Source organism: Ictidomys tridecemlineatus, chromosome 11, assembly GCF_052094955.1.
Source record: "Ictidomys tridecemlineatus isolate mIctTri1 chromosome 11, mIctTri1.hap1, whole genome shotgun sequence".
NCBI lineage: Eukaryota > Metazoa > Chordata > Mammalia > Rodentia > Sciuridae > Ictidomys > Ictidomys tridecemlineatus.
Window position 1 is genome coordinate 132,522,134 of NC_135487.1, and position 16,376 is coordinate 132,538,509.

At 48.8% G+C, this 16,376-nt stretch overlaps 1 protein-coding gene across 10 annotated transcripts in view; it reads right to left on the minus strand.

The window, feature by feature from the left end:
• Positions 1-16,376, minus strand: part of Cd160 (CD160 molecule) — a 28,120-nt gene that overhangs the window by 7,672 nt on the left and 4,072 nt on the right. For 3 of the 10 annotated variants that reach the window (XM_078027688.1, XM_078027687.1, XM_078027686.1), the window contains exons 1-2: positions 3,525-7,764; positions 1,573-1,899 (exon numbers count right to left, since the gene is read on the minus strand). In XM_078027688.1, the coding sequence (XP_077883814.1) occupies positions 1,573-1,899; positions 3,525-3,780 (583 nt within the window). In that variant the 5' untranslated portion in view covers positions 3,781-7,764. The other 7 variants (XM_078027690.1, XM_078027689.1, XM_078027693.1 and 4 more) reach the window with 6 other exon arrangements.

Sequence of the window (16,376 nt, forward strand, 5' to 3'; positions counted from 1 at the left end):
TAGATGATATTAGCAGTGTCCTTGTATCCTCCTAGATTTATCCCCTAGATGATGGCTGCCAACTCTTAAATGTCTTATTCCCTGAATACTATGCTCACATTGCCGCTTGTTCATAGTGCAGCGTAAACATGGCCTGTCGGCCTTCTGTTGTGGGGATGAGATGGTTCCCTCTTCCCAGTGCTGGGGATTGGGCCCGGGGCCCATGCATGCTAGGCAAGCACTCTACTCGCAGCCCAACTCAGATTCTGTGAATGTTATTTTTGCAGAGTAATGTGCAGTTTCTTTTTGAAATTTCGTTTTTTTCTAGAAATAATAAACACCTGGTTTAAATTTTTTGCTGACAGGATTTCCAGGTCCATGTCATGGATCTCTTTATCAATTTGTCACAGGTTCAGAAAGGGGATCTGTGAACTGCCTTTTACCCCCCAGAGCGTCCTTGCCAAAGTCCTCTCTTGCTCTCCTCTTTTTCCCCCTTTTGGCCTCTTTTCATTCTAGAATTTCCTTCCCTCTTCCACGTTCTTGGGGCCCATGTGTCCACTTGTTGGTTTTCTGTTTGGCTTTGCTGAAGCACAGCCCTCGGTTCTTCTAAAGTCCCCGTGAAAGGCTAGGTGTTCTGCCGTTGGTATCTGAAAGGATCCCTCTGACACTGATTGGTGGTTTGGCTGGATACATTTGGGGGATAGTTTTTTCCACAGAATGCGGAAGACTTGCTCTGTTGTCTGGGAATACAGGAACAGAGGAGCACCCTCTGCTGGGCCCACGATGAAGTCGGGGCTGGGTGGCCGTGTGCAGGCCTGCCAAGGTAGTCACGGACCAGAGGACACGCACAAGATGCAGGAGATGCGCAGAGGCCTTGCTGTCTTGGAGGGGTCGCGGTCCCGAGTGCCTGGGTCCTGTCAGCTCCTGGTGCTGTGGGGTACTAGGTACTAGACCCAGGACCTGCCCTCATGAGGCACGTGCTCCGCCACAGAGCTACACCCCCTGCCCCTGTCAGCTAGGCAACTCTATTATATATTCTGCTCTCTCTACCCACACCCTTGAGTCCGTGGTGGCTTGAGTAGGTCTCTGTGTCTTGCGACTAAATGCTCCTTAAGCCAAGCCCCCATTTTATCTCAGATGCACCCCCGCCTTTAGAATATAGCCAGATCTTAAGGAGAACTCTAAAGTAGGAGTTAGGAAGCCTAAACCCCACACCTGCACCTGTTTCTACCAGCCCCAGCCATTTATAATGACAGCTCTTCACCCCCAATAAAAATAAGATGGCCACTCCCAAGATTTTTTTTTTTTTTTAGTTGTTGATAGACCTTTATTTATATGTGGTTCTGGGGTGCCTCACACATGCTGGCCAAGTGCGCTACCGCTGAGCCCCAGCCCCAGCCCAGACTTTTTGAATTAAAGACAATGAGATTTCCTTTGCATGAGTGTTTTGAAAAGTGGCACTATCTGCCAGTGGGCGTGATGGCAAAGGACTGAGTGACAAGAAGGACCTTCCCCAAGATGGAGAGCACCTATCTCCAGCTGTCAGTCCTGCTCCCAGCCTGTCTGATGGCATCAGGGGTATTAGGGACTTACCTGTGACTACAACAGAGAAAAAATGGCCTTGAAGGTGCAGACCCAGTTTCTGGCTCCTGGCACAGCACTGGTAGGTCCCGCTGTCCGCTGGTGTGACTCTGTTGATGGTGTACACCAGCTGAGAGGACTTGTCACTGACATTGTCCACCTCGGGATCCCTCTTAGGTCTCAGCTGCTTCAGGCTGACCTCAGAGGAGCAGTTCCAAGATCTGTCTTTGCACAAAAACACGATGAACCCCTCGGCTTCTTCTCTCTTGTGCCACAGCGTACAGACCAAGGTCAGCTGCTCTCCGTGCTGGGAAGCTGAGCTGGTGATGTGCAGGCCTCCTGGAAGGTGAAGAGCCCGTTACCCGGGGGGCCAGGTGAGCGGCTGGGGCCCACATGGCTGCTTCCATCGCGGGAGGTCTTTAGCCCCACCTAGCCGCTACCTGGGAGCCAAGAGACCAGCTCTGACTGACTGCAGGCCAGTTCCCTAGCTCCTGTGCAGTGAGCAGCGTGTGCACCTGGGAAGGGGAGTTCAGAGACAGTGAATCGGCTCAGTTTCCACACTGTGCACCGGGCCAGGGATGTGACGGACAAGGCGGGGGCTTCACCAAGAGTTACAGCCTGATACAGAAACAGATCAGCAGAGAATCCTAGCACACTCACTGTGATGGAGGGGTCTTAGAGAGTCTCGCATCTATCCAAAGAATCAGGAAAACGTCACCGAGAGGTTTTAGTCCTTGAGTTGAGACTTGGAGTAAGTGCCTGGGTCCTGTCAGCTCTTGGTGCTGTGGGGGTGCTAGGTGCTGACCCAGGCCTGCCCTCCACAGAGCCACACCACCGGTCATTGTCTATGAAATGGAAGGGTGAGGCAGAGGCCTCGGGCAGGAGAGAGATTGAAAAGTGGCCTTCCTGTGGACTAGAGCGAGGACCGACTGGAAAAGCAGACTGGTTATTGAGGACCATGGTTCTTTGCTGGTACCCATCTGCAGACTTGATGACCTCATCTCTAGGTGATCTACAGCGTGGACACAGAAGCGGAGAAGACAGACAGTGGGACGAAGCCGGGGTGCCCCTCTGGCCCCCCAGGTGCCTTGACCTGACTTTCCAGCCCACTGACCTGCCGCGCCTGTGTCCCTGCTCTCCTCACGTCCCTCCACGCAGTTCACACTTTGTGACCCAATGCTGCAGGCTCTTCTGTCCGCCCTCTGCTCCCTGAACCTTGATTCCTTTCAAAACCCAAGCGTTGACCACATTCAGCTCTGCTAAGAGTCCTCCAGACGGGTACTGACCTTGCTGCCTCCCCCCCCGGCCTGCTTCTCCTCGGTGGTGGCCGGGGTAAGCTAAGTCCACTCCCTTAGAAGAGCACTTCGCTGGGGCTGGGGCTGGGGCTCAGGGGTGGACACTCGCCTGGCATGCACGAGGCCCTGGGTTCAAACCTCAGCACCACAGAGACGTAGAATAAAGAGGGCACGTCCCCCTAAAACTGCAAGGTAAACATTTAAAAAGAGAACTTCAGCACCTACAGCCCCGAGGGAAGCCTGCGACCCCATTGATTCAGAAATGTATTCATTTCTATTCTCCAAATTGAACTTATGTAGGGTCTTTATTAGGATGCTTTCTTATACACCCCACCCTCCCTGTAGTCCTGGAGACAGGTGTCATTGTCACCCCGGCACAGGTCACGGGGTTGCTACACATGACAAGATTGTACCATGCGGGTTTCGAATCCAGATCTTATGAACGTGCAGCGTGTCAAAGCCCAGATACGAGGCTCTCTCGTCCACAGAGGGAAGGTGTCTGACAGAGAAGGCAGTGATACTAGTGCAAGTGAGGAAGAGTCAGGAAGAGTGGGCCCTTTTCACACACACACACACACACACACACACACACACACACACAGAGCAAAACTTGGCATCCTCCCGCCCCGTGAGCCCTGGGCTCCCTGAAGGCCCTCCCCCGCTCCTCACCCCCGGGCGGCATGTCCACAATCGTCAGCAGGATGACCAGGGCCCAGCAGCCTCTGCCAGGTGCCGCCAGTGTCCTCCACATTGTCAGCAGCCGCGGGAACTTGAAGTTCATGACCGTCTTGCCCACGTCCTTGGCTGTGAGCTCCTGAAAGCACAGGGAACCCCTAGACGGAGCCTTCCGGAGCTTGAGGCCCGTCTCCCTGTTCCAGGCCCGCGTTTGGTGGGCCGCGGTGGAGGTGGAGGAGGGCCTGGGCATGGGCAGTCCCGCTGGGCCGGACGGGGGCCCAGCAGCAGAGCACACGTGAGGCCCTGGGTTCCATCCTCAGCACCACGTGGAATGAAGAAGTGAAGTCAAGTACGGTGTCTATCTTTAAAAACGAGTCTAGTGGCCTGGAAGTGGACCACAGATCCACCAAGGTGTGTCGGAGAGAAGAGGGGGGCAAGAGAGAGGCCCAGGGTCACACCCATGCCTCTGCTCACAGAGTGGTTTTTTCCCAAGTTAAATTGAATTTCAGGATCAAAGAATATGCACACTAAGTCTTTTTCCACCCCAATCATCTTGCTCTCCAAAAGCTGTTGATAGTTAGATGTTCACCAGGAATGCTTGATAGTGTGCATCTGCTCACGCCCTTGCCTGTGCTGCATTTATTTGTATTTTACATTTTTTTTGCCAATCTGAAAGATGAGAAATTAGATCTTACTGTGGTTTTATTTGCATTTCCATGATGGTGAGGTTGAAGATCTTTTCATGTTTATTGGTCACTAGTATTTCCTCTCTTATTAATTGCATGTTCATATTTTTGCATTTTTGTAAAGCTCAACTTTTAGGAGTTTTCTCTATGTTAGAGATATTAATCTAGCTGCTATTTTTTTCCTTTGGTACTGGGCATTGAACCCAGGGACACGTAACAGCTGAGCCACATTCCCAGCCATATCCGTCTTTATTCAGAGGTGTCTCGCTGAGTTGCTTAGAATCTCTTTTTTTTCAGTCCTGGGAACTGGGACCAGGGGTGCTCTACCACTGAGCTAAATTTCCAGCCCTTTTTATTTTTTATTTTGAGACAGGAGCTCATTAAATTGCCAAGGCTGGCCTTGAACTTGTCATCTTTCTACCTCTGCCTCCTGAGTAGCTGGAATCTGAAGCATCGCCACCACACCTGGCTGAACTTTTAAAAACTGACACATGGGCTGGGGTATGTAGCTCAGTGGCAAAACGTTTCCATAGCAGACTGAAGGCCCTAGGTTCGATCCTCTGCACTACAAACAAAAAACATAGAGAATAAGAAAACTGGACATGCGATCATTGAAGGCATTTATGAGTATGGGAGTGTTAATACAGCAAATGTGTGATGATCAAACCAAGATAACCCGCATTCCCAGCTCCACAACAATCTCTTTGCATTGGGGATCTTAAAACTCCTCTCTCCTAGTTCCTTATTAATATATGACATGTACAGCGTTTGTGAGACGCATTATTAGATATAGGATGCATATGTAGAGGGATGTATTTTATAGACACATTATTGCAGCCAGTTACCTGCTGTGCTGGGGACCACTAGGACCTCCTGTCTAGCTCTATTTTGGTACCCAGTATGCAACCTCCTTGGGTCTTCCCTCCCCTTTCATGGCCTTCGTGACGACTATTCTACTCTGTTTCTATAAATTCAATATTAAAAACATTTCCTGCCAATTCTTTCTTTGTCTCTTGTTTATAGTGCTTTTTTTTTTCTTAAAAATTTACACTTGTATGTAGTGTTACGTGAACATTTCTTTTTAGTTGCCCGAGTTTCCGATATTGTTTAAGAAATTTCCTTTGGCTTAAGGTCATTGTTTTCTTCCAATATTTTTATTGTTTTACTTTTTAGTAGATGTGCTGCTGAAGTGAGCACCATTGTTTACCTTTATTTATGTATTCATTTTTGGTGCTAAGGATGGAACCCAGGGGTGCTTGAACACTGAGCCACATCCCTGCCTGTTTTTGTATTTTGAGGTGGGGTCTCACTAATTTGCTTTCAGCCCAGCTGAGGCTGGCCTTGAATTCTCATCCTCCTGCCTCGGCCTCACAAGCCTCTGGGGTTACAGGTGTGCGCCACTGTGCCTGGCTACGTTTTATATTTATATCTTCTAATGGCCACTGTGAAAAACCACACCCGCATCAAAAAACACAAACTGAAAGACAAGACAAAAACCCTGGGTGTCATCAATAGGAAGATGATCAAGAATATCATGCAGCCCTATGCCCACGACTCTGTTTCGGTTCCCAACGGGTGGCCTGTCCTTTATAAGGGGAGTGGGAGAGGGACAAGCTGCAGAAAAGCAAGGCAAAGGGGACTTTTTGGCGGGTCCTGGAGATGGAACCCAGGGGTGCCCGACCACTCGCCCACGTCCCCTGTCCTTTTTGTTTTGAGACAGGGTCTTGCTAAGTTGCTGAGGGCTTTGCTGAGTTGCTCTCAAACTTGCAATCCTCCTGCCTCAAGCCCCCAAGTCACTGGGATCACAGGTGTGCGCTGCCACCCCCAGCTCAGAAGAGGAAACCGAAGGAGAAGGGAAAAACTCAAAACGAACCCACAGTCAAGGGTTGAGAAGAAGCTTTGTGGACCTCAGAAAGCTCCTGAAGAGGTCTGGAAGCTCGACCCCAACCCCAGAACCTCGCCATTAACAGAGAAGCATGTGCATGGCGCACCGTCCGCTCACGGCAGGTTGATGGTGAACAAAGGAGCGATCCAAGCCACCGCGGGCACGTGACTGAAGTGACATCTCCAGGAGGAAGGCCTCAGGGAGTCCTTCAGGGTGGTCCCAGAGAGAGGCAGTGCCCCCCAGGAGACCACAGTCCCCTACGGGGAGGAGACGCGCGGTGGAGGACAGTGACCCTGCTGGCCCTGACCTTGGTGGGCTAGGCCAATGGGGGCTGTTTTTTGTGGTGCCGGGAGGGAACCCAGGGCCTCACGCGAGCTAGGCGGGTGCTCCACCCCTGAGCCTCAGCCCAGCCCTGGTTTTTTTGTTTTTTTAACAGAAGAGACGTTTTTAAACATTTGAAAATAGGAAAAGGCTTAGAGAATATGGATCTGTTTCATACAGTGGTACAATGGGTTTGTGTTTTAAGCTAAGTTTTACGAGTCAGATTTTAAAATTCAGTCCATGATGTAAAAATGTTGCCGTCAGCTAAGGCTGATTGATCATCGAGGGAGCAAGGGCTGTCAGTGTGAGTGGCCAAGGTGACAGTGTCATAGAGTTGACTGCAGTGTGCAACGGTGGCCCGCCCTGCACCAGCACAGCTCACTGCTCCAGCCCATCCCAGGAGGAGGCGCTGTGTTCTCCACCTCACATCCTGGGCTCGGCTGCTGCTCAGGGTGCAAGGCTGCTGATTGTGCACTTCGCCTTCACACTCGGACCTTCCCTCACTCAACCCTGTCATTATTTGCCAGACTCTTTCCGCTGATCCTCTTGGGTTTTCCAGTTGTACATTATGTCATTTGTGAGTGATGATCACCTATTTTATATCCTGATTTCTTTCCTCTGATTGTGTTGGTTCCTGTCTCCAGGAAGTGTTGACTGAGGGTGGTGATACTGACCCTCAGTCTTTTTTTCCTGATTTACTGTTGGATGTTTTGGTTGTTTCCTTGTGAACCATGATGCTAACTGTGGGGATGAGAAATATTTTGTTGTGTTAAGGAATATTCCTTTTTTAACATTTTTTTGTAATACCTTTATTTGTTTATTTTTACGTGGTGCTGAGGATGGAACCCAGGGCCTCGCACGTGCCAGGCAAGCGCTCTGCCACTGGGCCCCAGCCCCGGCCCCCTTAAGGAATATTCTTTACTTCTAGAGATTAAAAATATCAAGAATGGGTGCTGAATGGTTTTAGTCGCCTGTAAACATCAACTAAAATGACCACAGGATTTTTCTTTATAGACAAGTGAGTATGATGACCAATGTTGATAGGTTTCCTCAAGTTGACAGTCATGCAATTCTAAATAAAGACACAAAAAACCCCAAAATTATTTGCTCATGGCATATTACTCTTTAACTACACTTCTGAATTCTGATTTATAATATTTAAACTTTTACTTCAACAAGACTGACTTTTAAAATTTTGGGGTATTTTTTATAGAATTTTAGAATAAATGTCATTCTTACTTTAGAAAAAGATTTTGGGGGGCTGGGGCTCTACTCAGTTGCTAGAGGGCTTGCCTAGCATCCACAAGGCCCTGAGTTTAATCCCCAGCACCACCACCACCAAAAAAAAAAAAAAAAAAAAAAAGATTTTGAAATCATCTGTTCTTTATAGATTTAGTAGAATTCTCTAGTGACGTTCTCTGGCCCCGATGCTTCTGTGAAGTTGAACCTTGATGACTTTTCTCTACTCCTGTTTGGTAATTAGTCGTTAAATATTTTCTCTTTACTGGGACCAGTTTTCGTTAATTATAAGTGTGTGTGTGTGTGTGTGTGTGTGTGTGTGTGTGTGTGTAAGAAAATTATCTGGTTAATTCCCAATTTGTATTCATGAAACTGAGAAATGAGTCCGTTTTAATTGTATAAACTTCCTCTGCGGCTGGGCTGGGGCTCAGGGGTGGGGCTCTTCCCGGCACGTGTCAGGCCTGGGTTCCATCCTCAGCACCACATGAAAATAGACTGAATAAAGGTCTCTGACAACCAAAGTATCAAAAAAAAAAAAACAACTTCCTCTGCATCTGTGGCTTTTTAAAACCTTTTGTTTTCTGTATTTGTGCTTTCTCTTCCTTTTTTTTCTTGATTACATTAGTTAATTGTCTTTTTTTTTTTGCTTTTTTCCCCTGAATAAATAGCTCCTTTTACTTATTAGTTGTATCGTTTTCTGTTTTCTTACTTATTGATTTCCACATTTCACTGTTAACTCCTATCTTTTGCTTTCTTAAGATTTAAGTTTTTCATTTTCTAAATTCCTGAGTTAGATACTTTATTTTCATTTTTCAGTGTAAAAAGCACTTAATTTTTCTTTTGTGATCACTTAAACTGATTCTTATAGGTTCTGGTATGGAATATTTTCCGTTTACCATTATTTCCTAGCTATTCCAGTTCTCTTTTTAGATCCTCTTTGAACTAAGGGAGTGTTTTACAGCTGCCTGCTTCTGGTTTTGTTATTAGTCTCATTGCATCATGGTGGGAGACTTTTGTCACATATATTTATAGACCGCAGAGAAAGGCGTGAAGCACCACACGTTGCTCATGTTGTTCACCTCAGGGATGTTATGAGGCGAGTGGGGGAGTCTATTCATTTTTCTCTTTAGCATTTAAATTGTTTGATTTGCTGTGAGAAACCTATAATACTCAAATATTTAATGAACACAGACTTGTATGTGCATGCATGTGTCGGATTATAAGTTTAGCTGTGTCCATCTGCACATGTGCACTCACACTCTCTTTCACACACGCACACACACACACACACACACACACACACCTGGAAGGCAATATTTCAAAATGTATGTAGAGTGTTTTCCTTGGTAATGGCACGGGAGTTTAGGGAACAATAAGAGGGATTTTTTATGTGTTTTGTAGATTACATGTGTGCGTGTTTACAATAACAATTTTAAGAAAAAAATATCCTGGTCAAATTATGGGGTCAAAATAAAACACACATATGTTTGTGGAATTAATAAAAGAACATGATAAAATGCCGGACAATAGAATAGAGACAGGAAGACATCGGAATGGAGGCCCTAAGGCAGGTGTCCTATAACTGAATGCGCGAGACCCAGGAGTGTCCGCAGCTTCCTAAGAGGTCCGAGGGCACAGCGGTAGTCCCACTGTCATCTGTCTCTCTTCCAGAGCTGGTCTGCATGAGAGGGACAGACCCACCCTCGGCCGACTCCCACTGGGAAGCATCGCCCTACAGCAGAACCTCCAGGGACCAGGCACAGCCTGGAATACGGGGCTTAACAGAAGTTCTAAAAAACCTTCCTCTTGGTCTCTGTGGTCTGTGAATCCATGTAACAGAGGTCTCCGACCATGACGCCATGAAACCAGTGACAAACTCACAAGCAGGCAGCTGGGCAGGGCCCAGACAGCGAGGGAGCCTGGGCCTCCACCAGGACCCCTGGCCCAGCCCAAACTGCCCAACACAGAACTGCGAGCTCACAAATCATCATCTTTGAATTTATTCTGGGGGTACTGAGGATTGAGCCCAGGGCACTCTGCGTTGAGCTACAGCCCCAGCCTTTTCATTTTTATTTTGAGGCAGGGACTCACTAAATGCCCAGTTGGGCCTCCAACTTGTGATACTCCTGCCTCAGCCTCCTGAGTATCTGGGATTACAGGTGTGTGCCACCACAAGAGGCTTGTACATTCTCTCTCTCTCTCTCTCTGTTGATATTTATTTTTTTAGTTGTAGTTGGACACAACACCTTTATTTTATTTATTTATTTTCACGTGGTGCTGAGGATTGAACCAGGGCCTCGCGTGTTGCCAGGCGAGTGCTCTACCACTAAGCCCCAGCCCCAGCCCCTGTGCATTCTCTTTTGAGAGGCACAGATTTAATGCCATAATATCATATTTTCTGTTGGATTCAACTATACTGTTTGATTTAATTGTAAGTAATACATACATGGTTATTTGACTAGTGCGCCTCACTGGTGTTCAATTAGTGCAACACGCCTAGAGGGCCAGGTGCAGTGCTGGTGGCGGAGGCCTGGAGACCCAGCGGTGAGGCCCTAAGCAACTCAGGGAGACCCTGTCTCTAAATAAAATACAAAATAGGGCTCAGTGCCCTATTGCCCCTGGGTTCAATCCCTGGTACCCCACTGCCCCAAAAGTACATTACAAAAAAGACAAAGGAGAAGAGCAAAAATGTCCTTGTGATTTCCCCAATCTTCAAACGGTAGTTTAAAAAAATCATACAGAACCTTTAGGTTCACACATTCTATTTAAACTTATGAAGATGGGCCCTGGCAGGACTGAAGCATTGGATATCACTACTAAATACTGAAAGACAGGGGAAGATTGGGATGTTAAATTCCTCTGCTTTAATCAACTGGGGGGCAGTCAATAACTATTCTTCAAAGGACCAAGAAATAAAGGTCTACAATTTGAAATTCGTCAGGTATGGTGCATGCTTGTAATCCCAACGACTTGGGAGGCTGAGGCAGGAGGATCACAAATTGGAAGCCAGCCTCAACAATTTAGTAAGACCCTGTTTCAAAATCAAAAAGGCTAGCGATGTACCTCTGAGGTAAAGCACCCCTGGATTAAGAAAGAAAAGAGAAAGAAAGAATAAATACATTATCACATTAGCCATCAGAGGGTTAAGTGGAAAATATTTAAAGTGGTGGTGAATTTTAGGGGGGTTACTGTAAGCAAAGAGAGATAGGAATGCACAGGGGGCTGGGGCGGGGGCTCAGTGGTAGAGCACCTGCCTAGCACCTGTGAGGTGCGGGTTCCATCCTCAGCACCACATAGAAACAAACAAGTCAGTCAATGGTGTCCAACTACAGCGGAAAGCAAAGTATTTTTTAAGAGAAGGCCCAGTGCAGTTCTCCGTGTTGTGCGTACCGTCTAGGGTGCTGCGGTGGCGCTCTGCGACTGCGGCCAGCACCTGCCCCTCACCCTTCCTCCCTCTGCGAAAGGCAAGGCCCTGGGTCCCCTGGGCAACCCAAGGGGCCACTCTTTGAAAGCTGGGGCCGGGCCATCAGATGTGCACAAGGTGACAGTGGGACCACACTCCAGGGCCCCTCCATATTCTGGTCCCTCAGCTTGATCCCAGGTTCGCGCTCACCCAGAGGTGGGTTCTCAGAACACTCCCTGTCTTCCTTCCTGAGATTCCTTCCTCCTCCGGCCTCCTAGTCTCCCTCACACCTGGGCTCCAGCCTAAGTCTGAATCGCACGTCGAGGCCCCCTGCTGGCAGGAAGCCCACAGTGAAACAAAACAACAGATCAGTGCAGGAGAGAAAGAGTCACCCAGAAGACAACTAGGGAACACTCTCATAGCTCTTGGTGCTAAAAGCTAGAGAAGCTGGTTGAAATGATTTTCTATAAAAATGCCAATGACCACCCGGAACGGTGCAGAAGCCTGGGATCTCGGCCACTCAGGAGGGCTGGGAGTTCAAGACCAGCCTCAGCCACTCAGCGAGGCCCTGTCTCAACGTAAGAAAGGAGGGGCTGGGCCTGAAGCTCAGTGGTGGGCCACTTGCCGCCCAGGTAGAGGCCCTGGGTTCAATCCTCAGCACCCCAAAGAATAAAATAAGTAAAGGTATTGTGTCCATCCACATCTAAAAATATAGATATGTAGTAAAACATAAGAAAAATAAAAAGGGCTGGGATGTGGCTCAGTGATTAAGCACCCCTTGGTTCAATCCCCAGGACCAAGACAAACAACAAAAAAATAACCTACAAATTGAACAAAATTCACTCAAAAGAGAAAAGAAAAGAAAAAAAGAATGACCTCATCTTACCATCATGGATTGTATGCACTGGAATGTCACCCTGTACCTCATGAATATGCATAATCGCTATATGTCAATTAAATATGATTTTTTAAAAGCACAGCTCAAAGCCCCAATAACCTTGGAATAGATTAAGAACATTATTTGGTGATATCTTTCCAGAGAGCACTACTTTGGATAGTTTAGAAAGAAATTCTTCAAAAAAATTTTGATGTTAGTCAAATAGTTTGACAGCATTAAAAAAAAAAGAAAGAAAATCTCATTTCTTTTTACTAATACTAAACCCTTACAAAGTATTAAAAGGATGTCTGGGCTGGGCTGGGGCTAGCACTTGCGAGGCCGTGGGTTGGATCCTTAGCACCAGATAAAGGTGAAATAAAGATACCGTGTCTATCTACAACTGGAAAACTTAAGAACACCTGTAGACCGACCTTGATCATCGTGAAAATCTTAACAAAACACTAACAAACCAGAACAGCAGGATATAAAAGACATAATGCATTATGACAAGTGGAATGGGATTCACTTTTTGAAATATTTAGAGGATTCAATACTAGAAACTCTATTAGAATTACTAATTCCTCAAAGAAGAAAGCCATCTCTTCTGATGGAATCTTACATTCCCATTAAAACTAAAGTGGAGATGGATGAGTCCCATTTAAGATCATAGATATAAGTGTCTACAATAAAATCCCAGCATTGTATTTAATGGGGAAATATAGGATCGTTTCTATTAATATTGGGAACAAGGTGAAGATGCTTCCTGTTTTCTCTACTATTTTACATGGTTGTGGACATGTTAGACATTGAATTCAGACAGTAAAAATATTAGAAATTGTGAGGCAAAATCAGTATTTCTTAATTTTTATTTTTTGCTCCTGGGGATTGAATCCAGGGGGACTTAACCACTGAGCCACACCCTCAGCCCTTTGATTTATGTTTCATTCTGAGACAGGGTCTCACTAAGTTGCAGAGGCTGGCCTTGAATTCGGGATCCTCCTGCTTCAGCCTCCTGAATCAAAGGGATTACAGGCATGTACCACCGTGCCTGGCTGGAATCTCTCTCTCTCTCTCTCTCTCTCTCTCGTTGTTGATGTACCTTTATTTATATGCAGTGCTGAGAATTGAACACAGGGCCTCACACATGCGAGGAAAGTGCTGTGCCACTGAGCCCCAGCCCCAGCCCCTAAACTTACTCTTTCTTACCTGTGACATAACTTATATCCGAAAAACAAGAGATTTAACTATTAGAAGCCATGAAAGGTAGAGACTCTGCCTGGGCAGTTCTCAAATGAGGAGCACCATGAAAAGTCCTTCACTCTTAAGAGCAATCAGAGAGGTGCAAATTAAAAAAAAAAAAGGTCAGAATTTCAGAATCACCACCTATTAGATGAGCAAAAACTTTAAAAACTGGTAAATCCAGTTCTGGTTGGAGTAAGAGGAAATGTGTGGAAATGAATCATGTGATTATGATCTACATGAATAACAAACTGATGTATATGACAAAAGGAGAAAGTGGTCATTTAACTATGAATTTTCTCAGGAACAACTACTAGTCAAAAAATACAGTAGAAGAAAAAACAGTAAATCATAAAAACCAGAACCTTTACCAACGGAATACCTGGGGAAAAGGTAACAAGATTCGTGATAGAACCTACAGGACAAAACTAGAAAACACCGTTAAAGAACAGGAAATAAAATCTAAGAGACAATCGTTGATTTTCCCATTGATCTATAAAGTCGTGAAAATCCTAATAAAAGATCCCAACAGCAGCCCAGCAGCCAGCTGCGGCCCTTCCCAGCCTCCACCTCCGTTTGTGCCACACCTTCCTTCTGCACCGTGTCCCCACTAGAATGACCTAGTGACGTCCTTCCTTCCTTTCTTCTTCTTAACCTGCTGATTCTGAAAGAAGACTCTGAGGGTCCAGAGCTGTGTGTGGTGTGGCCACCCTGGAGACTGGAAGGGAGAGACCCAAGGACTCCGTCACCCCCCGGCTGAGGCCGGACTCCAGGCAAGCTCCTGGGCTGGGTTCAAATTCTGACCCTGGAGCCCCACAGTGGGAAGACGTGGGCCGTGTCCTGAGGTCCTGGTCACATTCTGGGCTCAGCCCTGAGGAGTGGACTTATCTGGCTTATCAGTGTTCACCGAGCCTCCGATAAGTCAGGCACCAGGGGCACAAAGGTCACCGAGGCACCGGGAGATGTAAAGGTCACTAGGACACTGGGAGGTGACTACGTGCACTCGGTGGTCACTGCGGTCTGTAGCCAGGTCAGAAATGTGGTGGGGACGTCACTTCTCGGAGAAAGTCGAGAAAATGAGCGGATTGACCCATGAAATGGTGACGATCACGTTCTCTCCTTGGGATGGTTGTGAGGGTCAGTGAGAGGCCCGCCCTCCTGCGGCCCTCATGGCCTGGTGGACCTGCGTGGCCTCACGGGCCCTGCGTGCTCCACGCCCCCGAGGGAATGTCGTGGTGCTAAGTGGCACCTAACTCTCCCCAGGGCCCTGGGGCGGGTGTCCTCCAGGTGGCTGCTGCGACGAGACTCGGAGGGCTGCAACCCCCAGCCATGTCCCGCAGGAGTTCAAGGCCAGCCCCAGCGAGGCCCGGTCTCCACATGAAATGAGATGGAGTTCTAAAAAGGACGGCGCGTGCCTCAGCGGTAAAGCCCCCCAGTCTCCAGCACCAAGAAGAAACTGAGGAGGACGCGGGGACCCCGAGAGGAGATCTCCCTCGTGACTGGAGGGGCCTGCATTGCCACCTCCACCACCAGAGCCTGCTCAGAGCAGAGCCACACTACCCGGTGCAGTGGCCCAGCCTGCACGCTCTGGAGGCTGAGGCAGGAGGATCGCCAGGTCAGAGCCAGCCTCAGCAAGGTAGCGAGGCTCCCTGTAACGGTGGCCCCTTTGTGCTTTGAATACAGCCCTGGCTGCTCTGCCACTGGGACTGACTGGTTTGCTTTTCGACTTATTCTTTAAATGGACACATTTCTTTTTCTTCCTTTCTCCCTGCTCCTCCATCCTGTGATGGCAGAGCCCCAGCCCTGGGACAGGAGCCCTGGGCTTCTCCTCTGCTAGCCAACAACAAAGCTTCCTTTTCCTTGTCCTCAAACTGAGTCCTGGGGCCGGGGCTGGGGCTCAGCGGCACAGCGCTGGCCCCCACGTGTGAGGCCCTGGGTTCATCCTCAGCACCACGTAAAACACACCAACGAAGATACTGTGTCCATGTGAACTAAAAAACATACTTGAAAACCCCCAAACTGTGTTCTCGTTATTGGATTGGCACTGGGGACAAGGACGGAGCTTCCAGCAATTCTCCTGTCTCAAAATAAGAAAGAAAAAGGGCTGGGACGTGGCTCAGTGTCCAGCTCCCCTGATTCAGTGCCGATAATAATAGACAAAACACAAAGGAAACAAGGCACCTCGAGACCCTGGTCAGGCAGGAACGTGGGACAGAGTGCAGCCTGACTCATCAGGTAAAGCCTGGCTCCGGGAACAGCAGGGGTCCGTCACCACTGCCAGGGATCTGAAGACGTCCACCATCTCTGTGGACGGCAGATTCTCTGGTGACTCGCTGCCGGTGTTTACGACTGAGGCAAAACGTAACTTTCCATCAGAGATGGTGGAGAAAGTCTCTTCTCCCCCAGACTCAGGGATTCCACAAGGGACTGTCCACGGGCCTGGTGGAGGGCCACACCCCCCAACTTCAGGGCGGCCAGGTCCACTGGAGCTCTGGAGCTGAACATGGGGATGATCCCTCGATTCTCCAACGTATTCTGCCAAACCGCACCAGGGGCCACAGCCGCCCTGTGCGCGGCACCCCCCACCCGCATGCTACCTCGCAGGGCAGCTCTGAGAGCCCAGCAGCGTGTCCCAGGCTGGACGTGGGGGCTCCAGGCCTCTCTCCCGCGATTCATCTGTTTATCTACTCTGTGCTGCCGGGGGAACCAGGCCCCGCACGTGCCAGGCAGGTGCCCGACCGCTGACCACAGCCCCAGCCTCTTCCAGTGCCTCTCTGTCTCCTCCTAATTCATGCCCTTTGTTGGCCCTCCCTGGCCCGGCCCCCGAGCTGGGCCTGGGGACTCTGGATGGACGCTCTCTCCCGGGCACCGCAGCCCTCCCACAGCAGACCAGGCCCCAGCGGCTCTTACCTCAGGACGGACTGACGGACGCGCTGGCTCCGGGGCTCGAGCCCACGTCCTCGTCGCTTTAAGGCCAGCTCCCCACTTCCGCCTGTTGGCGCCTGCTGCTCTCCGCCCGGGTCTGGGGAAACCACAGGGTAGGTGGTTAGCCGTCAGGGGTCTTCCTGCCGCTCTCTCCTCCACCCGCGTGGGGGTTTCTCTCCTCTCCACCACCTCCTCCTTCACTCTCCTCCTCTCTACCACCCACCAGCCATGCTTCTGAGGGGAGGCACCAGGGACTGCACTCAGGGCACCT